This window comes from Anomaloglossus baeobatrachus, chromosome 6, assembly GCF_048569485.1.
Source record: "Anomaloglossus baeobatrachus isolate aAnoBae1 chromosome 6, aAnoBae1.hap1, whole genome shotgun sequence".
Classification (NCBI taxonomy): Eukaryota; Metazoa; Chordata; class Amphibia; order Anura; family Aromobatidae; genus Anomaloglossus; species Anomaloglossus baeobatrachus.
In genome coordinates, this window is record NC_134358.1 from 529,896,588 (window position 1) to 529,920,971 (window position 24,384).

The 24,384-nt window shown below is 45.0% G+C and overlaps 1 protein-coding gene across 6 annotated transcripts in view; it reads right to left on the reverse strand.

Moving 5' to 3' along the window:
- The window catches only part of KIAA1217 (KIAA1217 ortholog), a 979,280-nt gene that overhangs the window by 203,818 nt on the left and 751,078 nt on the right, over positions 1–24,384 (reverse strand). For all 6 annotated transcript variants that reach the window (XM_075315563.1, XM_075315555.1, XM_075315558.1 and 3 more), the window contains one exon: positions 11,710–11,905. In XM_075315563.1, coding sequence (XP_075171678.1) covers positions 11,710–11,905 — 196 coding nt within the window. The remainder of the gene's footprint in view (positions 1–11,709; positions 11,906–24,384) is intronic.

The window sequence follows — 24,384 nt, forward strand, 5'->3', positions numbered from 1 at the left end:
AGCACTGCACTGCAAGTGACATCACTGGTCGCTACACACTGAGTATTTTGACAACGGCTTATTACTACTGATCTAGGCCATCAATAGAGTGCTTGATCATTGTGCATATCTCACAGTGACGAGCCCAGCCCTTGAAACGAGCATCACTGATGACATTTTATTTCAGGGAGAGGGCAGAGGCTGTGACAGTCACCACAGCCTCTTCTACTGATGACGCTTTGTTTGAGATTTCCAGCTTGTACTGGGATTCTCAAACGAAGCGTCATCAGAGAGGAAGTAGGGGAACAAAATACAATAACAGATAGTGTAGTCAGGGAAGGGTAGAGAATTTTTAATGCAAGTATATTAGAAAATAGCTTGCATTATGGCACTAAATAGATAGGGATTTAGATGAAAATTACATTTCCTTCAGACCACCCCTTTAACAAAAAATATTAATTATGAATATACGTGTCCCAAAACTTTTCTCAATATAGTACAGATGGATGTGCGATGATAGATAGTGCTGGGACTTTTCATTATGGGGATGGTAGGAAGTTTTCCAGAATAACTGAACGTGGAGGCAATACTTGTGCAGTGACGTTCTGGTTCACCGGAGAGTTATTAAAAGGCGCGGAAGTAACTAGTTCTGGTTCAGAGCCTGAGCCCCAGTAACGGGCTGGGAAAATAAAATGACACAGATTTAATGAATTGTAAGTCCCAGGCAGAGGATAAAGGTGATGGAGGCTACTCCCCAGCTCCCCGGGCTGTTCCACATTGTTCTCATCCCTCGCATGTCTGGGTGTGTGCAGCTGCCTGCTGTATATATGCCTCGGGGAGGTGGCGGGTCCCACCTAACAAGCACATGGCATGTACATCTTTCAGCTTCAATGATGATTTATGGTGTCTTCTACATATTTGTTTTCATATTATTACAGCCAGGCATCCAATATATGCCCTGAGGTTTTGTATGAATGTTCCTATTCTATTATTTATCTATTTCACTTTTCCCTTTCCGTGGTCTCCAGACTGTCTGGATCAACACCAGTCACATCACCATTTACGAGGCCTTCCAGAAAGAGGTTGACAGGTATAACACTGTAGGGTTGGAGTAATATATAAAGCCATATATTCATCCTAACGCAATCAAACCGATAAACAACGGTTAATTTACAAAGATTGCATTTTGGTGACACCTAATTTTACCGAATTTTTCTTCTGTTTTTTTTTTCTTTGTATGTTTCATAAACTTATGTAGAAATCAAGTTGGCAGACCTTATAGCCATACTTGCCAATAGTCCAGATTTTGTTGGGACGATCCAACAAACTGAGCCACAAAAGACACAAGGTTTATGCAAACCTCACCCAAAAGTAGACATTCCGGAACATTTAGAGGTTCTCCAGCTAAAATGTTCCAATCTGGCACCTTGTAGTGTTGGTAAATATGACCACGCTGCATAGGGTACCATGGGGGTGGCTCCATAACCTGCCTCTGTCGGCATTTAGACTGTGCAAGACGGAAGAAATGCTGAGATCCAACGAGGTATACTACAAAGGGTTACTGGGTTTAGGGGAAAACAGGCGCGAGAACTCACATGGAGGATCAAAGTGGAGACACAGAATATCGGAGTTTCATATGTAATACCAGATTGGCTAAATTAGAGAGAATGGAGGAGGATGACGACAGACATCGTCCTATCACTAAATTGTTTAATAATTGGTTGCAGGCATTTTCCATATATCCCAGTGTTATCGGTGAGAAATTTCCTGAAAAACGTTCAGGTTTATTTCAACATGTAGACAGCATTTTAGAAGAACGGTGGTTTAAGTTGCTTTTTTATATGATGAAACTTTTAGGCAGAAGTTGGAAGTTTTCCCATCACTTAGGCCTTCTTCACACGTCCGTGCCAAACACTAATGTACTAACGGTACGTGGTGAAGGTGCGTATGTGTGTGCATGTTTCGTGTGCTGTCCCTGTATTATCCGTGTGACATCCGGATAGCACACAGACAGCATGAGCTGGTGTACTTACCTCTCTCCAGCGCTCCTGAGTTCGCACTGAGTGCAGTAAATATACATGAGCATAATGAGCAGACCCGGAAGCAACAGCAGAGGCAGAGACAGCAGCGCTGGGGACAGGCAAGTATAAAAAAATTCTTTATTTTTATGTGACCTGTGTTTTTTCTGGTACATGTCACTGGGATTACATTGTTGTATGGTCAATGTGACACCCGTGCTTGCTGGCAGAAAACAGACATGTCACTTTGTGGAGCACAAGGATACGTGTATGCTCCACATGGACACATGGACCGTGTGAAAACACAGATGTGTGACCAAGCCCATTAATTTTAATGGGTCTACATGAGTCCGTGTCTCCGATACATGTGAAAATGGATGTCAGACGTACTGGAGACACGAAGGTGTGAAGGAAGACTTAAATAGGGGGTGAGGATGTGGGTTTGTGGCTTAATATGGTGCTACCATCTAGGATAATGGAGGCACAGCCTTCTTCTACTCAGGGTAATTTTAAAAACATGTTTAGCTTTAAATGAATCACAATGCAAATGGTCCAAAACAAAATGTTTCATGAGAGAAAATGTGCCCAGTCAGTCCAACACAAAGGAGTATTCTAACAAGAACATCAACGCCAGTAAAATCAATGAAGATTCTAGCCCGGCTAGAGTGATCCCAAACTGTAAGATGGCCAAACCTCTAACTCATGGTTTTGTAAATATATTTGCTGTTCCTCCTTTTTCTGGTAGCGGTTGCACTTGTGTATGAAACTTGAAGTCTGTGGAGCCGCATCCAGAGGTTGTGGCAATTAAGTTGGATAAGGAAATTAAAGCTGGAAGGGTGGCGGGACCGCTTTCTGCACCACCTTTTCATAATTGTCGTCTCTCACCTCTGGGTGTCGTTCCAAACAATGAATATACGCGTTTATAATCTTGCTTGACTTTGAAACTTAACGAATTGCCTCAACATCTTCCTCCTTCCCTTTCTCCTCCCCCTTTATATTCCCTAACTCCTTCCATTCCCAGCTCCCCTCCAATACCCCTTCCCCATCCACTTTTAGCCTACCCTTTCTTCCCTTCCTCTTCACCTTCTTTGTTCTTTCAACAATATTTTTAAGAATGCATTTGAAATACTTCAGTTACCCCCTCCCCTGTTATTGTAAACCCCTTACAATTTACTAAAGTATACTAAGAAGGATCTTAACTCCTTTTGTTTGATTCCTCATTTGTCTTATCCTTATGGTCCTTCGTTAAATGATTGTATTGCACTTAGTACAGCTCCAGTGTGTTACACCTCATTTGATCAGGCGGCGGAAATTGTTAGAAGTTTTGGGCCTGGGGCTTTAATGCATAAGTCAGATATTGAGTCAGTGTTTAGGTTATTACTAGGGATGATCGAATACCTCAAATATTCGGCTTCGCGAATATTTGCCGAATAGGTCTCCGCTATTCGACTATTCGCGAATACTCGATGCGCAATGTACGTCTATGGGAAACCCGAATAACAACTATTCGGAACTATTCGGACTTCCCATAGACTTACATTGCACATCAAATATTCGCATAGCGGCGACCTATTAGTCGGGTATTCGCGAAGCCCAATATTTGAGGTATTCGATCATCCCTAGTTATTACTTATTCAGCCAAATGGTTTTAATTCTTTGGGATGACAGAATTGGCCCTTGGTGGGTTGGGACCATGCTTGACTTCTTGAAGGCAAGACGGCCATTCTTGGTAATGAAAGGACATAGGCTGGATGGTTAACGGCCTTGAGCGTATTTTGCTAAGCTTAGTTTAGTAAGCTTTTATGGTTATTGACGTATAAGTTCTTTATACTAATTATGTTCAAATGTTTTAATATTTTAATAAACAACCGTGGCTAATATTTATCCACCGGAATCTAAGTGTTGGCTTTTTATTTTATTTCTAATTACATTTAATAGAAGGTAATTTGTTATTGTATTATGTAATGCCGTGGATGACTATGGGTATACGTCATGAGAGATGGCAACAGGTATAGACCATAGCTGGTTATAGTCATGAGATAGGTGTAGACCATAGCTGGTCATAGTCATGACATAGGGGTAGACCATAGCTTGTCATAGTCATGACATAGGGGTAGACCATAGCTGGTCATAGTCATGAGATAGGTGTAGACCATAGCTGGTCATAGTCATGAGATAGATGTAAACCATAGCTGGTTATAATCATGAGATAGGTGATCGCTAAATGTCCTTGACCAGCTATGATCTATCCTTATCTCATGACTATGACCAGCTATGGTCTACAACTATCTCATGACTATGACCAGCTATGATCTACGCTTATCTCATGACTATGACCAGCTATGGTCTACACCTATCTCATGACTATGACCAGCTATGGTCTACACCTATCTCATGACTATGACCAGCTATGGTCTACATCTATCTCATGACTATGACCATCTATGGTCTACACCTATCTCATGACTATGACCAGCTATGGTCTACACCTATCTCATGACTATGACCAGCTACGGTCTACACCTATATTATGACTATGAACAGCTATGGTCCACACCTATCTCATGACTGTGACCAGCTATGGTCTACACCTATCTCATGACTGTGACCAGCTACGGTCTACACCTATATTATGACTATGAACAGCTATGGTCCACACCTATCTCATGACTATGACCAGCTATGGTCCACACCTATCTCATGACTGTGACCAGCTATGGTCTACACCTATCTCATGACTGTGACCAGCTATGGTGTACACCTATCTCATGACTGTGACCAGCTATGGTCTACACCTATCTCATGACTGTGACCAGCTATGGTCTACACCTATCTCATGACTGTGACCAGCTATGGTCTACATCTATCTCATGACTATGACCAGCTATGGTCTACATCTATCTTATGACTGTGACCAGCTATGGTCTACACCTATCTCATGACTATGACCAGCTATGGTCTACACCTATCTCATGACTGTGACCAGCTATGGTCTACACCTATCTCATGACTGTGACCAGCTATGGTCTACACCTATCTCATGACTGTGACCAGCTATGGTCTACACCTATCTCATGACTGTGACCAGCTATGGTCTACATCTATCTCATGACTATGACCAGCTATGGTCTGTTTGCTCTGGTAAATTACATGTGAATACACATGGTTGAGGGTATTCATACCTTTCCCTTCACCAGTGCCCACCACTAAGGCTGTCCATAGGAAAAAGTGCCTACAGGTAAATCACACCTGCTTTTTTTCTTATTTATGAACCTATCGTCCTATATATATATATATATATATTACAATATTACATCTATTACAAATTATTAGGCCTGAGATATGTTCTGCATTTGGTATTATGTAAACCTCCTTTTGTCCTCCGGTAGCAGTTACTATTAATATGTAATAATATTTTATTTATTATTTTTTTTACAGTTTCAATCTTCTTTATTGCTTAATTTTGACTACAAATAAAATTTTAAATGGCCGCTGTTCCTAAAACCAAAGCTGAACCTGAAGTAGCCTCAGTCCCATTGCACATGGCAGTGACAAGTGTAACGTGGAGCGCCCTCTGCTGGACTACTGGATCAAAATATTTGCAATATTATTTTTTATGACACAGAAGTGCCCATAAGACAGCAACACAATGAGCGCACGACTGACAGTACAATGCAGCTAAATTACCGGCTACTTCTATGGGTCACCTGCAGAAATTTGCCAGGAGCTATGATTGGAGCAAAACAGTAACACAAAGTATTTTAGTTATTTCACCTTTTTATTGCAGATTGTGAAATGTCAAAAGTGAAATTCTGCAATTGAATTTACGGTGAATTAATCTCAGATGACGCAGCGTAGCACTTCAGGGCAGTCAGGTCGGGTCGGCACTATCGATTATTCTCGTTAGGGTTTTTCCCTGATTGATAGACTTCTTACCCATTATAGTCTACGGGGCTGTTCACGTGTGAATTACAGTAAATTTTGCAGCTCGAGTGCAAAAAAACAAACTAACATACGTTCATTTATTATCCAAAATCATGGATCAAACTCAGCCATGCAAGTCTATGGATCCGTGAAAATCTTGGACAGCGCACTGATGGCGTCTGAGTTGCAACCTACGTCTGTCCGTATTTCATCATTTTCGTCATCAGGGGCTTTTTTTTGCAGACAATAAAAAACTGATGGTAAAAATGGACACGGTGACTAGAGTCTGGAAAAACACTGATGAAAATTGTTCAGTTTTTCACATATGTAAATAGTGACATGTGAAGCCGGCTTAAAGGGGATGTCCAGGTTTGGGCTGAAAGTCTGCAGTTACCCTGTGTGACTGCAGACTGCTGAATCTTCACAGCTTGTGCACCACACTCACAGGATTCTCTGGTGCCGGTGGCGTGTTACCCGGCTGCAATCTGCATACATGCGGTCACGTGAAGACTAGACGTTTCATCCTCACTCAATTCACTTGCATTGAGAACGACAAGTTGGAAGGTGGATAGAAATCTGCAAATCGTATACTTGCTGTCATATTACCAGCCACAGTTGGGCCCATTCAGTGCGTCCTCCTGGCTACACAGACAGACTGGAAATCTTGTCAGCATAGAGTTTGGGCTACAATATGAGCCCCTTTTGGCACTTAATGGGATCTATGAACAAAAACAAATAAATGCACAAGCTATATATATTCTTAAACAATCTCTTAGACCAGATGAGACTGTGTATGTACTTTGATAATCCATGTCACAAAGGCTGAATTATCCTTCCTTCTTGGAAGTGTAACTCAATCTCCACTCATCCAGCCTGACAGCTCCTCAGTGCCCCTCCTCCCTGCTGCTGCTGCAATATCTCAATGCTCAGTACAAGCTGCAGCTGTCACTTAAACAGGATGCACAAAATGTTCATCTTAATAAAATATTTTACAGCCTGTCTGACATGGATTTTTAAAACAAGAACATCAGGTTTAAAATACTTCTGTAATAAAATATACTGTTTGTATCATTATATATAACCTGTCAGCATGATTCTGGCTGTAATACCAATTAAATGGATACCTTTGGTGAATAAATCTGCTTTTGTTGTTCTTCTTTAAGTAGTATTTGAAGTTTTCTGGTAATTAGGTTTGGGTGAACCGGGGCTGGACTGTACCACTGGGTCTTCTCCTCCCCGTCTGTGATTCCCTGGCCCCGGACACGTCACTGGAGAGGAGGCCGGTCATTCACAAACCGGAGGAGATGGAGGATTATTCTCTTTAGAGGAACTGAGGACTGGGCCACAGAGAATGTTGCGGAGAAACACGGCACTTCTGTGTGGTAGGTGCTCAAGTAGGATCCAGTCCCGTATGTAGCAAAGAGAAAATACTTGGCACTTAAATAGTTGAATAAACTGGTATTTTATTGAGTAAGGTTGACCAGATCCCACACAGATGTTTCGGTGTAACATAGACCTTCCTCAGTGTACACCGTAGATGGTCTTGCCCAGTTTGTGAGTGAAAGGAGCTCACCAGCGCTACTTTCACTCACAAGTGAGCAGACTGTCTACCCTGCCACTGATGAAGGTCTGTTAGACCGAAACGTCTGTGCTTTATCTGGTCAAGCTTACTCAATAAAGTACCAGTTTATTCAACTATTTGAGTGCCAACTATTTGTTCTTTGGGCCACAGAGAAAGCACATAGTGGAGAAAAAAACAGAGCAAAACGAGAGGCCCAGTTTATTATTTCCTATGTTGTGCTTTCTCTATGTATTTCTCCATTCTGGGAAAACCCAAACATCTAGAGAATAAAGAACCCAACTTGCCTTGGGTATAAAAGAGTCGCTGTGAAGACTGAAGGATCCACATAGCTTCACTACCATCAGTCTGAGGATCAGTGTGGGTCCCTTCAGCTGCACCCTCACCATTCACGAAGGTATATCATTATTATTATTTATTTATTTAATATTATAGTGACATTTATTCCATGGTACTTTCATACCTTAAAGGGAACCTGTCAGGTCCAATATGCACCCAGAACCACGAGCAGTTCTGGGTGCATATTGCTAATCCCTGCCTAACTGTCCCTGTATACACTAGCATAGATAAAGAGATCTTTAAAAAATATATATATATTTCCAAAGATTCTTTATAATCTGCTAGTGAGGCCAGGGACTAGTCGCAGACTAGTTGCCTAGTAGGTCTCCTTAGCATGTTAGCATATCAACAGAGGCGTGCTAACATGCTAATGAATGCGCAGCATCAGAGGCATGGTCACTCTCACCTCTGCCACCGATTTTCGGCTTAGTGCACACGATCAGAATGTCTCCAGAAATCCGGTCCTGCGCACTACACCAGTCTGAAGCCGGGACTCATACACCTGGTTTCATAGTGCACATGATTGGAAGTCCGGGACTACTGATCATGCGCATTGAGCCAAAATCTAGCATCGGGGGTTATGGCAGCAGAGAGGTGAGAGCAACCATGCCTCTGATGCTGCGCATTTATTAGCATGTTAGTATGCCCACAGGGGCATGCTTACATGCTAAGGGGGCCAACTAGCCAAGGGAAGTAACACCCTTGTGACTAGTCCCTGCGCTCATTCGCATATGATAAGAGATCTTTAGAGATACTTTTTCAAAAGATCTCTTTATATATGCTTATGTATACAGGGATGGTGAGGCAGGGATTAGGAATATGCACCCAGAACTGCTTCTGGTTCTGAGTACATATTGCACCTGACAGGTCCGGTTTAATGATATCCCATCTCTAAGAACTCACATTAGTATTTCTTGTACAAGTTCTGTCTATGCCTACTACAGTCTATGGGGCTGTTTTCATGTTCATGCAATTTTGCGGACTGAGTGGTCAGCACGAAATAATGGAGACTTTCTTGGCTCAATCTCACCAATGCAAGTCAATGGGTCCGTGAAAATGAACCGATCAGCACTCCAATGCCTGCAACATGCAGGATAATTTAAAAGGACCGATATGAGAAGGTTGAGAAATCATTATCATATTTTTTTTCCATTTTGGAAAAACTGATAAAATTTTGACTAAGCATGGATGATAAGAACTAACAAAAAACATGTATGAAATTAGGACAGTGTGAACGAGCTCTTACTCTGACAACAAAGCTCACTATGCAACTCAAAAAAGTCCGTGGGGCCTCTGTTAGGAGTCTCAACACAGAAACCAGCCAGATATCCCTCAGGGAAGGACCCAGCCAAGGGGTGGCTCTTTTTAGGAGACCACCATAACCACCATATTAAGTGGCCCTTTTAGTCAATATCCAACTTTTTGACAAGTTTAAAGATATGACAAGAGAAATACCAAGGCCAGGTATCCATCCACAGACAGCTGTTTCGGGGTATTGCCCCTCATCAGTGTGGAGTAGGATTCTGGCAAGGTGGGAGCAATGCCTAGTAGACCAGCAAGACAAAATAATCACTGATCTCGGGGAGACCAGCCAGAGAAAACACTGCCGACAGCCAGCGAGGGCGCTCAACACAGTGAAATCCTAGGTGCATTGCCCCCTGGGAAATATGAAAATCAAAAAAGTCCGTGGAGCCTCTGTTAGGAGTCTCAACACAGAAACCAGCCAGATATTCCTCCAGGAAGGACCCAGCCAAGGAGTGGCTCTTTTTAGGAGACCACCATAACCACCATATTAAGTGGCCCTTTTAGTCAATATCCAACTTTTTGACAAGTTTAAAGATATGACAAGGGAAATACCAAGGTTGAGAAATCATTATCATATTTTTTTTTTTATTTTGGAAAAACTGGTGAAATTCTGACTAAGCGCGGATGATAAAAACTAACAAAAAACATGGATGAAATTAGGACAATGTGAACGAGCCCTTACTCTGACAACAAAGCTCACTAGAGATCTAAAGGTCAAGAGTGACTAAAGGGGGCTTTACACGCTACGATATCGCTAGCGTGCGTATCCGCCCCTTAGTTTGTGCGCCACGGGCAAATCGCTGCTCGTGGCGCACAATATCGCTAACACTAGTCACACGTACTTACCTTCCCAGCGACGTCGCTGTGGGCGGCGAACAACCTCTCCGTTAAGGGGGAAGTTCGTGCGGTGTCACAGCGACGTCACACAGCGGCCGACCAATAGAAGCGGAGGGGCGGGGGACAGCCGCATTAATGACACGCCCACCTCGTTGCCGGAGGACGCAGGTAAGCTGTTGTTCGTCGTTCCGGGGTGTCACACGTAGCGATGTGTGCTGCCTCAGGAACGACGAACAACCTGCGTCCACAACGACCAACGGGATTTTGAAAATGAACGATGTGTCAACGATCAACGATTAGGTGAGTATTTTTGATCGTTAACACTCGCTCAGAGCTGTTACACACAATGACGTCGCTAATGACGCCGGATGTGCGTCACGAATTCCGTGACCCCCGACGACATATCGTTAGATACGTCGTTGCGTGTAACGGGGCCTTAATTCTCAAGCTTTGTAGGGGGCTACTAATGAAAGGGATAGGTTTTACTGCTCTACTGGCTTTAATAGGCTATAAAGCGGTCAGAAACCTAATTTGACATTAAAAGAGTGGAATTTGCCTTTGAGATAATGTTTGTGGGTTCTGTTACGGCATTGTACAGGAAAGTGTCTGCTGATGGCTTTGAAATGAATGCCCGCACACCTCGCCAGGCACAGTGGGTCTGCAAGTGATAACAAGCACAAAAAAACCACTGAAACGGTCGGAAAGTGGCCGCTTGTTTAAATAACTTTGATTCCGGCAGCTTGGAGTTTAATATCTAGAATTGAGCATTTGTTCTCCCAGTACGTAAAGAACGCTAATAATATTCAATGAATAACTAGATCAAAACACAGAAATCGCGGGACGTCACATCAGGACGAAGCACAAATTATAAATGATCCGTTATTTAGACATTAATGTAGTAGTTTTCTACAGTTTTCCGACAGTCATCATCACATGTTTAACATACTGCTGTATAAATAGGTTCTGAGAGTCACAAATCACCGATCACACAGGATTAGATGTTTGGGTCCAGTGGGACAAAATCCGATACAGGACCAGTCTTGAATCCACATATAAGTCTATGTGGACCTGAACATTGTACTGTAAAATGGTGGTGGAAAGGGCTAGGGATTTAGAGCAGGATGGTTATACTTACCGAGTCTCCCGTGCGGCTGTCACACTGCTTCCAGATCCGCTCATTAACCCTCATACATATTCACTGCTTCCCCCACCCACCGTCTGTGATTGGTTGTGGTCAGACCGCGCCCCCATCCTGTGTGACAGCATCTGTGATTGGTTGGAATCACACATGCGTCTCTATAGTGGTGTAAAGGTAAATTAATAAATTAAAAAATTGGTATAGGGTCCCCCCCATCTTGTGATACCCATCACAGATAAAGCTTACGGCTAAAGGCTGCAGCCGCCAGCCGTGCACTTATCTTGGTGGTGTATCAAAATAAGATGGACCGCAAGGGAAGTAGTGAATATGTATGAAGGTTAATTTGTAGTGTAGTAGTGTGACAGCCGCGGGGAAGGTTGGTGAGCATAACGCTCCTGCTTTAGCCATTGTTTTCTTTCTTTTTCCAAATTCAATTTCTAAAAACGGTAACATTTAGAGCTTTGCAAATTACATTTTCACCCATTGCTCCAACCAAGTATTTGGAGGGCTCTTACTTTGACTTTGTTGACACAAATTTCAACATTTGCTTCAATCGAATTATCATCCAATGTAGTAAATTAACCCCTTACCTAATGACCTCTCTTTTGTCTGGTTCGTGGACCTGACAACTGGCAGGCTGGCTCTTGTCCGGCTGCCTCTGATGAAGGGCCCTGTTGATTCTCCTTCAAACATGGCTTCTCCAGAATCAGCAGAAACCTCTGAGAGAAGCTCCGCCGGTTCTCCCAGGCTCGGTTGTGGACTTGACGAGAGCTTTGGACTTTTTGTCTAAAAAATTAGAAAATAGATGAGATTTAATGAACGTTTTATAAAATATTATGCATTTAGTAATATTGATTTATTCATTTAAAAATGGAATCTGGCAGCAGGCTTCACCCCCCGACTCCTCCCATACTATTTATATGTAGCCCTTTCAGAGACAAGTTCACCAATACCTTTACATGACCAGGCTATTCCTCCATTATCGAGAAATCAGCATTTGCATTGATATGCAAATTAGATTGAAAAGCTATTTGTAAATCTGAAGCCTACGTCACTTCAGCTCTAATCCTCGCCCAATGCCACCTCCTGCTTGACTGACATCCTATGTGCTGTATGAATTCAGAAAAAGGAGCTATCAGTTGAGGAGGGGGAGGTGGCATTGGGCGGGGAATAGAGCTGGAGTGATAGGAGGCTTCAGATCTACACATAGCTCTTCAGCCCCATTTATATATGAATTCAAATAATGATTTTTCGGGAATGAAGGAACGGACTGGCCTTGTAAAGGTATTTTTGGACTTATCTTTGAAAGAGCTACATGCACATATAGGTAAACCCAAAAAATAAGCCAGTACATAAAGTTGTATACTTGCAATACAAAGAGCCATTTCACAGACAAAACCCAAAAGAAAAAGCACAAAATAAGTATATACTCTATAGAAAGTAAATAGTTATGCAAATAACATAACATATTTTTTGTATTTCGAACAAATGGGGGCATGGTCCCTCCTTCCGAACTAGACATTTCATTCTTATAGTGTCCAACGGAAAGGTGGCTGCAGTTGGGCCCCGTCCTTTTCTGCCCTTATTCACATTCAGGTCACTAACACAAGGTAAGGTTTCAATATTAGAAAAAGGCTAGAAACGTCCCGACTGGGTACACCTTGTCGCGGTGGGATGGCTTTTCACTTTTTGATCAAAAAGTGTTAACTATGTAAGTCCCCTATGTTATTTACATGTACCACTAGTATTTACATATTTACTTACTATAGGGTATATGCTCATTTTGTGTTTTTCTCTTGCGTTTTGTCTGTGATATGTCTAATATTAAAGACAAGCTAGGGCCGTCCTGACTTGGTACACCTTGTCGCGGTGGGAAGGCTTTTATGTTTTTTGATCAAATTGTGTTAACCAAGCACCTTATGCTATTAACATGTACTATTACTATTTACCTACTATAGGGTATATGCTCATTTTGTGTTTTTCTCTTGGAATTTTCCCATATAAGTAGTTTAGGAGCTGATATCCTGGTGGTAGATTCACGTGACCATTGCACAACACAAAGTTTTCCAATATACAGTTTGCAATCAGGATAGCCAAGTATTTATGAGTCATCTGTATGTTAATTTGAGCACATATTATATTGTACACAACAGCTTACAACAGTTTATATTACATAAATGTTATGTTTTCATAAATGTTAAGTCTTAAAGCAGTGATGTGGCTATAGGGGGTGAAGTGGTTATAGGCGTCCCCTGGCCCTGAAGCCGGAGCGTGCCCGGTGGCCTGTCGATTACATAACAGAACATCAGTTGGGGCGTCCCGGTACAGCTTCTGCACTGGGTGCCCTGGAGCTTGGAACACCACCAGTGGTTGAACAAGTTCCCACACCTTCATTTCTAATTAACAAGACAGGAGTTGGAGGAATAGCGATGTGCCCATACTATAGAGACAGAGGCAACTATGGGCCAATTGAGCGAGGCACCTGCTGCAGTCCGGGCTTTATTTTTTTACATTTGCCAGAGGATCCATCATTCTCTTTGCATGTCAAAAGTTTGCACAAGATGACGTCACCTTCTTTACTCCTTTTTCGCTACAGAAATTTGTTCTCTTTCATAAAAAAAATATGACTTCACTAAGTACCATTTTTTGAAAGTATGTAACCAAAATGTCAATATTTGAACCTTAAACAAGCTTTTCAACATGGGCGGAGATATTAGCTAGCCAGTAACCCTTGTCATGTAGTGCCAGCCCTCCTCCAAAAGTGAAACTAGTACGATTGTTTACTTCATTTGTTTTATGGGAGAGAGGTAATTTGTGAGCTCTTTTTACGAAGCATTGGCAATAAAGCAGGTCTGTTTAACGATTAACTAAACTTTGATATTTGATATTTTGCAAAATTATACTCTTTTGTAATATACCACACTGTCTTCCAAGCACTATGCTGCATTGCTGTTTCAAAGCCCAGTTTAATCTCCTTTTAGAAGCTGCTTTCATCTGCTGCTCTGCAAGATTATATTTTATATATATATATATATATATATATATATATATTTATTTATTCATTTATATAGCACTATTAATTCCACAGCGCTTTACATACAATGGCTGCACTGTCCCCATTGGGGCTCACAATCTAAGTGCCCTCTCAGTATGTTTTGGAGTGTGGGAGGAAAACGAAGTACCCGGAGGAAGCCCACGCAAACACGAGGAGAACATACAAACTCCTTGCAGATGGTTTCCTTGGTGGGATTTGAACCCAGGACCCCAGCGCTGCAAGGCTGCAGTGCTAACCACTGAGCCACCGTGCCGCCCATCCATACATACACATATTTACACTGTCTGTGTGCGTGACTTTGCCTCACTATGTAGGAGGAAGGGGCACAGAGAGACTTTGCAAAGGAAAAGTCCCATACATAGACTGTTATAGTAAAAATGATTTGTGAAAAAAGGGAAATACGCTCTACGCAATTTCTGGGACCAAACTGTCCCTTTCCTTAGGGCCCAGAAATGCATAGTACCTATTTTAATAAACCCATCTTTAATCACACCCAATGGGTTTGAAGCGCCTCTTATATGCCCTTTTTTCACAAATCTTTTTTACCACGTTCCCATCCCCCAGCACTTGTTGCAATCGGGAGGCATTGAGTGCAGCAGCGAAACATCGGGTACTGGACTGATACACTGAACAGAAGAACTGATGTCACACACCCGCACTTCACAAGAAATCACTGCTGTGCTCCAGGAGCCCAGATGTGGGTCTAAGCTGTACGCGATCACCGGAGTTGTGCAGGAGGGGAGCACAATCACGTGGGAATTCTTCCTTATCTTGGCTGAAGCAGACTCATGCAGGAGCGCTCCCTCTTATTTCTTTTGCATGTATACATAGACTGTTGGAATATAGTGTACTGAATATAGTCTATGGATATAGCTGAGCAGCAGTTAAATGGCACTTCTAAAGGAGATTCATCTAGGCATTAAAACACCACCGTAGGAAAGTATTTGGCTGAAAATGTGGCAAAATAACAGTGTAGAGTGTTACAAAAATTGATAAATGTAGAAATACTGATCAATAATTACATACACAAATAATAGCTTTATCCCTTTAAAGAGTAACTAAACTATCTACTATATTTCACTGTGCCCAGCAGTCCTATAGACCATGCATAGAGCAGAGGCACATATATTTGGCTACTACTCTATTATGAGAGGCATTTTAGAGCACTGGTTTTGGGAATGGTGGTGGTCCCATGAGTTGGACCCTCAATCATCAACACATTATCACTTATTCTTTGGAGAGGTGGTGACTTGTAATGTTGGGAATAACTTTTTAATGGATAACCAATGTCACCCAAAAAATTTCTTTTTTTTGCTAGGGATACACACAAGAGTGAATGGGAAACAGGGACATAACATGGACATAGTGCAAAAATTGTGATTAGATTCACTCCCACCATTAGTCATACCATCATTCTTGGGCCAGAGTTTGTACGTTACCACTGCCCCCCTCTGGCTTGCTACTAATGCCTCCCCTATAGCCCGCTACCACTGCCCCCCTATAACCCACAACCACTGCCTCCCTATAGCCAGCTACCACTGCCCCCCTATAGCCCGCTACTACTGCCCCCTCATAGCGCTGTACCACTGCCCCCCCTATAGCCCGCTACTACTGCCCCCTCATAGCGCTGTACCACTCCCCCCCTATAGCCCGCTACTACTGCCCCCTCATAGCGCTCTACCACGGTCCCCCTATAGCCCGCAACCACTGCCTCCCTATAGCCAGCTACCACTGCCCCCCTATAACCCGCAACCACTGCCTCCCTATAGCCAGCTACCACTGCCCCCCTATAGCCCGCTACTTCTGCCCCCTCATAGCGCTGTACCACTCCCCCCCTATAGCCCGCTACTACTGCCCCCTCATAGCGCTGTACCACTCCCCCCCTATAGCCCACTACTACTGCCCCCTCATAGCGCTGTACCACTCCCCCCCTATAGCCCGCTACTACTGCCCCCTCATAGCGCTCTACCACTGTTCCCCCTATAGCTATGCTTCTGATCATAGCATAAGTAAAAGATGTAAAAATGAGCGCTCCGGGTCAAGTCATACATCATTAATGCCCATTACACGTGTACCCTTGTAACTATGTGCGGTATTTCCAAATTTCAAGCACAACGGAGAAAAAGCCTCTGCTCCAATTACCATTATTACTGGAGCGCTGTGTAACCAGACGCATTATGTTATTAAAGCGATTTGTAAGCTCGGGATTGTGAGAATACGTTATATATTTATTAGTTACATTTTCATTAGCGGAATAAGCCGCCTTCCAACAATTGTCGGCTTCTGTCACCGCCATTACATTGTAATTATATGACAGGAATAACTCGCGCGGAGAGCGCACCATCTGGAGGTCACGTCTGTGACATGTTGCTATTACAATATTAGGTATAATCTGGCACCCCGCTGTGAAATCAGTTGGATGCGTTTGCTCGGCAATTAGCAGGCGCTGGCTGCAGTATTTTTAGCAATATGCTTTCTCCTTCCATTGCACAATATCAAGTGTTTACTAAAAACACCTCGTGCGACGTGCGCAGCTCCTCACCCCGACATCACCGCCATTTACTGATCTTTTAATGACAACCTCACGTTATTGAATTACTAGAGAGTTGCCCATCGTAGCACTTTGCTCTGATTTATCCCAAATACCAGACTGACATTCCCATCATCCATTTATTTTATTTCATAGACGTTTATGTCCATCGTGTTAAGCTGTTATGTCATTATGATATTCTATGACGGAAATAATGGACGGGCAACGGAAGCCTTTTATCAAAAGGGGTTGTCCTGCGTAAGGCTAGGTTCACACTTGCGTTGAACGGTATCCGTTGCATTGCGTGGTGTGACGGATGCAACGGATGTGTTGCATATAGTGGCACAACGGATGCTGCAAAACAATGGAATCCATTTTGATTTTTTTTTTTTTTTTTTTTTTACAGTTTACCGGCGGCAGACTATTGTGAACGATCAGCTGATTGCTCACAGCAGCCGGTCGCCGGGTGATCAGCTGATTGCTCACAGCAGCCGGTCGCCAGGTGATCAGCTGATCACTCCCAGTAGCCGGCCGCCGGGTGATCAGCTGATCGCTCCCAGTAGCCGGCCGCCGGGTGATCAGCTGATCGCTCCCCGTAGCCGACCGCCGGGTGATCAGCTGATCGCTCCCCGTAGCCGACCGCCGGGTGATCAGCTGATCGCTCGGCCGCCGAGAATGTGTGCGGGGGCGGAGTGAGGAGTGGGTTGAGCCGAGCAGGGCCATGGCGCTGAAGACAGGTGAGTGTGCGTGTGTGTATGTATATGTATGTGTGTGTGTATGTACATACATGCGGAGTGGAGTGCGGGAGGGGGCGGAGCCATGCGGGGAATTGTCGGGCTCCCTGGACACATAGCGAGGGTAAATATCGGCAAAGCACTTTCCTTGGTTACCCGATATTTACCTTGGTTACGGGTGCAGGGAGCCAGAGAGGGCATGCACAGTGAAATCCAACGGATTGCGCTGCTCAAAAAAAGTTACATGCTGCGTTCCTCCCGCCCGGCGCAGCGTCAAAATAATGACGCTCCGTCGTCCACCAGATGCAACGCTGACACTTGTGTTATACAGTGCGTCGTCCATACAAGTCTATAGAGAATAGCGCAGTGCGTTAACGGACTGCGCTATTCTCCATAGTGACGGACTCCACTGAACGCAAGTGTGAAAGTACCCTAAGGCTAGGTTCACATTTCCGTTGTATTAAATACGTTAGGTCCGAGTCCGACAGCAACGGATCAGTTGTTTTTTTAGATGTCAACTGACGCAACGGATGTGTTTTTCACAGGATTCCTTTCACAGGAATCCTGTGAAAAAAACTGTTCCATTGCATCCGTTACATCTGCTGTGCTTCCGTTTTTTGACGGATCAGTCATGATCCGTTTGTGTTTGGGACAGCCCAGTGGGTGTGCCAAACATGCTGGGCATGCTCAGTAGAGCATGACGGAATCCAGCGCTGGATTCCGTTGTAAGACGGATTACAACGGAATCCAGCACCATAGACATCCATTACAAGCTTGACGGATGGCGACGGATTCCTGCGCGGCGCGTTAATTTTGACGGCCGGAAAAACGTTACATTCTGTGTTGCTCCCGCCCGGTGGTCAGTCAAAAAACGACTCACCGCGGATGCAACGCAAGGTGATCAGTCGCAATCCGCCACTAATACAAGTCTATGGGACACAACGGAATCCACTAAACGGATGCAGTTGTTTACCAGAGCCGCGGATTGTGACTGATACAATTTAATGGAAATGTGAACCTAGCCTTAGAGAAATTTCACTGCTTTTTTCCAAAAACAGCGCCATGGCTGTCCACAGGTAAGCTATGACATTGCAACTTAGACTACAGTCACATTTCTGTTGTTTTGCATCAGTCACAATCCGTCGCCTTGAGGAATTACGGTATCCTGCAAACTATTTTGCAGGAATCTGTTTTTTCTCCACAGACTTGTATTAACGACAGATTGCGACGGATAGCCCATCGTTGCACCCGCCACGCGACAGATCAGTCATTGAATGACTGATCGTCGGGCGGTATGAACACACAATGTAACGTTTTTTTTGAGCAGAAAAAAAACGCACTGTGCAGGATTCCGTCGCAATCCGTCAAGAGCTATAATGGATGTCTATGGTGCTGGATTCCGCCATAAGGCTAGGTTCACATTTCCGTTGTTTTGCATCAGTCACATGCGTTGCTTGACGCATGTGACTGATGCGTTGTTCAACGGATGACAAAGAACAGAATTCATTGTCAGACTCCGTTGTGTGCGGGGGGCGGAGTTCAGGGTGGGTAGAGCCGAGCGGGGCCGTGGTGCTGAGGACATCAGTGCCGCGGGGCCTGCAGGGCTGGGGACAGGTGTGTGTGTGTGTGTGTATACATGCGGAGTGAAGGAGGGGGCAGAGCCGAGCGGGGAAGTGTCGAGCTCCCTGCACACGTATCCAGGGTAAATATCGGGTAACTAAAAGCAAAGCACTTTTTGCTTGGTTACCTGATATTTACACTGGTTACCAGCGTGCACCGCTTAGCGCGGGCTCCCTGCACACGTAACCAGTGTAAATATCGGGTAACTAACCAATGCGCATTGCTTAGTAACCCAATGTGTATCCTGGTTACGTGTGCAGGGAGCCAGAGAGAGCATGCGCAGCAAAATCCTACGGATTGCGCTGCTCAAAAAACGTTACAGCCTGCGTTCCTTCCGCCCCACAGTCAGTTGTTCCACGACTGATCAGTCGGGCGGAGGATGCAACGCAGAATCATCAGTCATAATCCGCTGCTCATACAAGTCTATGGGAACAACGGAATCCACTAACCAGATTCCGTTGTTTACCAGAGCAGCGGATTGTGACTGATACAATTTAATGGAAGTGTGAACCTAGCCTAATCCGTCACACGATGGGATCCAGCGCTGGATTCCGTCATGCTCTACTGAGCGTGGCCAGCATGTTTGGCACACACATTGGGCTGTCCCAAACACAAACGGATCACGACGGATCTGCCAAAAAGAGGATGCACAGCGGATGTAACGGACGCGAAGGATCAGTTTTTTTCACAGGATTCCTGTGAACGGAATCCTGTTAAATAACAAATCCGTTGCGTGAGGCTAAGTTAACACTTCCGTTGTTTTGCATCAGTCACAATCCGTCGCCTTGAGGAATTACGGTATCCTACAAAATATTTTTCAGGAATCCTGTTTTCCCCGTACGCTTCTATTAGTGACTGATTGTGACTGATGATGCTGCGTTGCATCCGCTGCGTCGCGCTCAGTCGTTTTTTAACTGACCGCCGGGTGGGAGCAACGCAGCCTGTAACGTTTTTTGAGCAGCGCGATCCGTAAGATTTCGCTGCGCATGCGCTCTCTGGCTCCCCGCCCCCGTAACCAGGATAAACATCGGGTAACCAAGCAATGCGCTTTGGTTAGTTACCCGATATTTACAGTGGTTACGGGTGCAGGGAGCCCGCGCTAAGCTGGTATCCAAGATAAATATCGGGTAACCAAGCAAACAGTGCTTTGCTTTTAGTTACCCGATATTTACCCTGGATACAGTGTGCAAGGAGGCCGACACTTCACCACTTGGCTCCGCCCCCTCCCGCACTCCGCATGTGTACACACACACTCACACACACTCACTCACTTGTCCCCTGCCCTGCAGTCCCCGCGGCACTGACGTCCTCAGCTCCACGGCCACGCTCGGCTCCACCCCCTCGCGCTCCGCCCCCTCCCGCACTCCGCATGTACACACGCATGTAGACACACACACACACACCTGTCCCCAGCCATGCAGACCGCAGCACTGAGGTCCTCAGCTCCGCCTCCCGAATTCCGCCCCCCCCGAACTCCGCCCCCCGCACACAACGGAGTCCGACAAACAAATTCTTTTCTTTGTCACCGTTGTCATGCATTGCACAACGCATCAGTCACATGTGTCAAGCAACGCATGTGACTGATGCAAAACAACGGAAATGTGAACTTAGCCTCAGTTGACATCTAAAAAACGACGGATTTAAGACAACGTAAGTGTGAATGTAGCCATAGCTGTCACAAGGAGTTATTTTCAAGCATTGACGACCGTCATGGCGGAGTCTGTGGAGACTACAGATTCTGGCACTCCACCTGCTAACTTTTCTGAGGTCTGTCAGCAGCAAAGGGTGACTCGAGCGTCAGCTCACAGACTTGTAGTTCCTAGGTAGGCTAGCAAGAGTTAATCACTGCTAATCTGCTTGTAAAGGCCCCGTCACACACAGAGATAAATCTTTGGCAGATCTGTGGTTGCAGTGAAATCATGGACATATTGTTCCATTTGTACACAGCCACAAACCTGCCACTGATTGTCCACAATTTCACTGCAACCACAGATCTACCGCAGATTTATCTCTGTGTGTGACAGGGCCTTTAGTCTCCTTTAGGCACATGGTATGAAAGGACCAGTTATTATCACTCTCCTCCTATATATGCTGGCTTAACTGTTCATTTAGTGTCAGCTATAGCTTGTCTATACTGGCCTGCAGAGCTGTATTTATCCAGGCTTACTGAAGGTTGAGTGAATCATTGTTGTGAGCAGTTTTTGGTCTGTTTGTTGCTGCCTGTGCTTCACTTGCTTCTCACTTTAGTTTCTTACTGTGTGTTCCTGAGGGTGTGCAGTTTGACTAAGCTTCAGTTATCCCTAGCTGTCTAAATCTGTGTTTCCATCACACTCCTGCGCCTTCCTATCCTAGGGGGTGGGGTAACAGATTAGCTTTACTCAGGAGAATAGGAAGGAATGAGACTCAGGCTTCTCCACCATTAGGGGTAACCCTGAGGGCAGGAATAGTCTAGAGTCCCCTAGTGTGAGGTACAGTATAGGAGCCCCCTGTCCATCACTATCCAACAGTCACATCATGACATCAGCTCTACTAAAGTGAATGATGCTAAGTTGCAATATCAGACAGGACAAGTTGTCATATGTGGTGCTGTGTTTGTAAGAATTCCCGACAACCCCATTCACTCTAGAATTCCTGACATGTCAGTTGTGATATGCATTGGGGATATAAAGGTATCCTCCTGCCATGGCATGTAATCTATACTCGAAAGTGTTGCCCCTCATTGTACGGCCATATATAACACGTAAACCATCTCCTCCACCATTTCCCCCAACCCATGACCATTGCAGCCATAGGTGGATAGTAATTAACAGAATCTGGGCTACTGCCTAGGACCAATGTCTTCAGGGGGCCCATGGTCATTTTGATGCTTTCTTCACTACGATCAGTGGTGCAGATCATTGGGTATTGGGCTTTTCCTGGAGCTCCGCTGCCGGCAATACAGAATGGCAGCAGAGCTCTCGTCATCTCGTCAGAATATACGCCCTGCCACAAGAAGTGGAATGTCATGTGATTGTATGGAGAGAGGAGTATTAAAAAACTATTGTTTTTATTAAAATAAATATAATGAGGGTGGAAGATAGGAGTGTATATAGTTATAGAGGGTAGGTGAGGGGAGATTGTAATGGTGGGAAGTGGGAGAAAAAAAATAATGAATAGAGGGTGGGGGTGGGAGATAGGACAGTAGAATGTATATATCTATATATATAATTGCCTTATTCTGTCTGTCTGTCTGTCTGTCTGTCTATCTGTCTGACTGTCTTGCTGCAAAATTGTGTCCTTACAGTGACAACCGTCGGATTGGCCGCTGGGCTCGGCCTGGCCCTGCCCCTCCACACGGATTGGCCGCTCGGCCCCGCCCCCCGCATGGATTAACCGTTTGGCCAGGCCCGCCCCCGCACGTGATGCCCGCAAGGCCACGCCCCCCGCTCGCGATGTCCGCTGGCCCCGCCCCCGCATGGATTAACCGTTTGGCCAGGCCTGCCCCCGCACGCGATGCCCGCTAGGCCACGCCCCCGCACGCGATGCCCGCTGGCCCCGCCCCCCGCATGGATTAACCGTTTGGCCAGACCTGCCCCCCGCACGCGATGCCCGCTAGGCCACGCCCCCGCGCGATGCCCGCTAGGCCACGCCCCCGCACGCGATGCCCGCTAGGCCACGCCCCCGCACGCGATGCCCGCTAGGCCACGCCCCCCGCACACGTTGGGCACCTGTACACCACCCCCCAGGACTACTCCTCCCATTATACCCCTCTTCCCCAGGACTACTCCTCCCATTATACCCCTCTTCCCCAGGACTACTCCTCCCATTATACTCCTCCCATTATACTCCTCCTATTATATTCCTCCTATTATACTCCTCCTATTATACTCCTCTGAGGGGTTCGCAGCATGGGGGATGGAGCACGATGGGGAGTGCAGCATGGGGGATGGAGCACGATGGGGGGTGCGCAGCATGGGGGATGGAGCACGATGGGGGGGTGCGCAGCATGGGGGATGGAGCACGATGGGGGGTGCGCAGCATGGGGGATGGAGCACGATGGGGGGTGCAGCATGGGGGATGGAGCACGATGGGGGGTGCGCAGCATGGGGGATGGAGCACGATGGGGGGTGCGCAGCATGGGGGATGGAGCACGATGGGGGGTGCGCAGCATGGGGGATGGAGCACGATGGGGGGTGCACACCTCCCCCCAAAACACACACACCGCCACACACGCACCGCACAACACACCACACACACACTGGGAACCACAAACACCGCCCTACACAGACACCCACACACACAGACAACGCCGCACACACACAACACCCAACACACAAACATTGCGGCACACACAAATATACACACACACCGCACAACACACACATTGCACAAAACATACCTCCCACCAAAACACACACACGCACTCCACACCCACACAAACCGCGCAACACACACAGCACCACACACACAGAACGCTGTAGACACACAGCGCTCCACAAACAACGCAACACACAAACAACACCGCTCTCACCTCCCGCCACACCCAGACATCACCCAGAACATTTACAGCGCACTACACAAACACTTGGCAACTGCACACAACAACATTGATGTATATAACAAAAATCATACATTAACTACGCAATAAATTCTAGAATACCCGATGCGTAGAATCGGGCCACCTTCTAGTATATATATATATATATAGAGAGAGAGCTGTACATAAAGGGAAAAATTTGCACAGCACAGGTCAGCCGATATAATCCTCCCCGGCAATTTTCATTTTTGCACTTTAATTTTTTTTTTTTTTTTTCAAGAGTCGTAACTTTTTTTTAATCCTTCTGTTGCTATAACTATTTTAAGTTTTGGGGTTTTTTTTGCATCTTATAGCATTAAAATGACACAATTCACTTCACCATATTATAAATTGGAAAACCAGAAAAAAAGTGCAGGTGGAATGTAATCAAAAGGCAATTCCGTCATGGTTTCATGCGTTTTATTTGTATGGTGTTCATTAAGCTATAAAATGTGACCTGGTGACATAATTCTTCAGGTCAGTACAAGTGCAGTGATAAAGAAATATATACAAGTTTTCTACTCTGTAAAAAAAAAAAAGTGTTAAAAAAAAAAATAGTTCTTATTGTGTCGCCATTCTGAGACTCATTACTGTTATTTTTCTGATGATGGAGCGGTGTAAATACTCTTTTTTTTGCCTGGTGAACTATTATTTTATTGATACTATTTTGCTGCTAAAAGAATATTTTGATCACTTTATAATGCATTTAGTTGAGGTAATTGCGGCAACCAAGCATCGGCAATTCATTAATTCCTTCTTTTTGTTTTATGG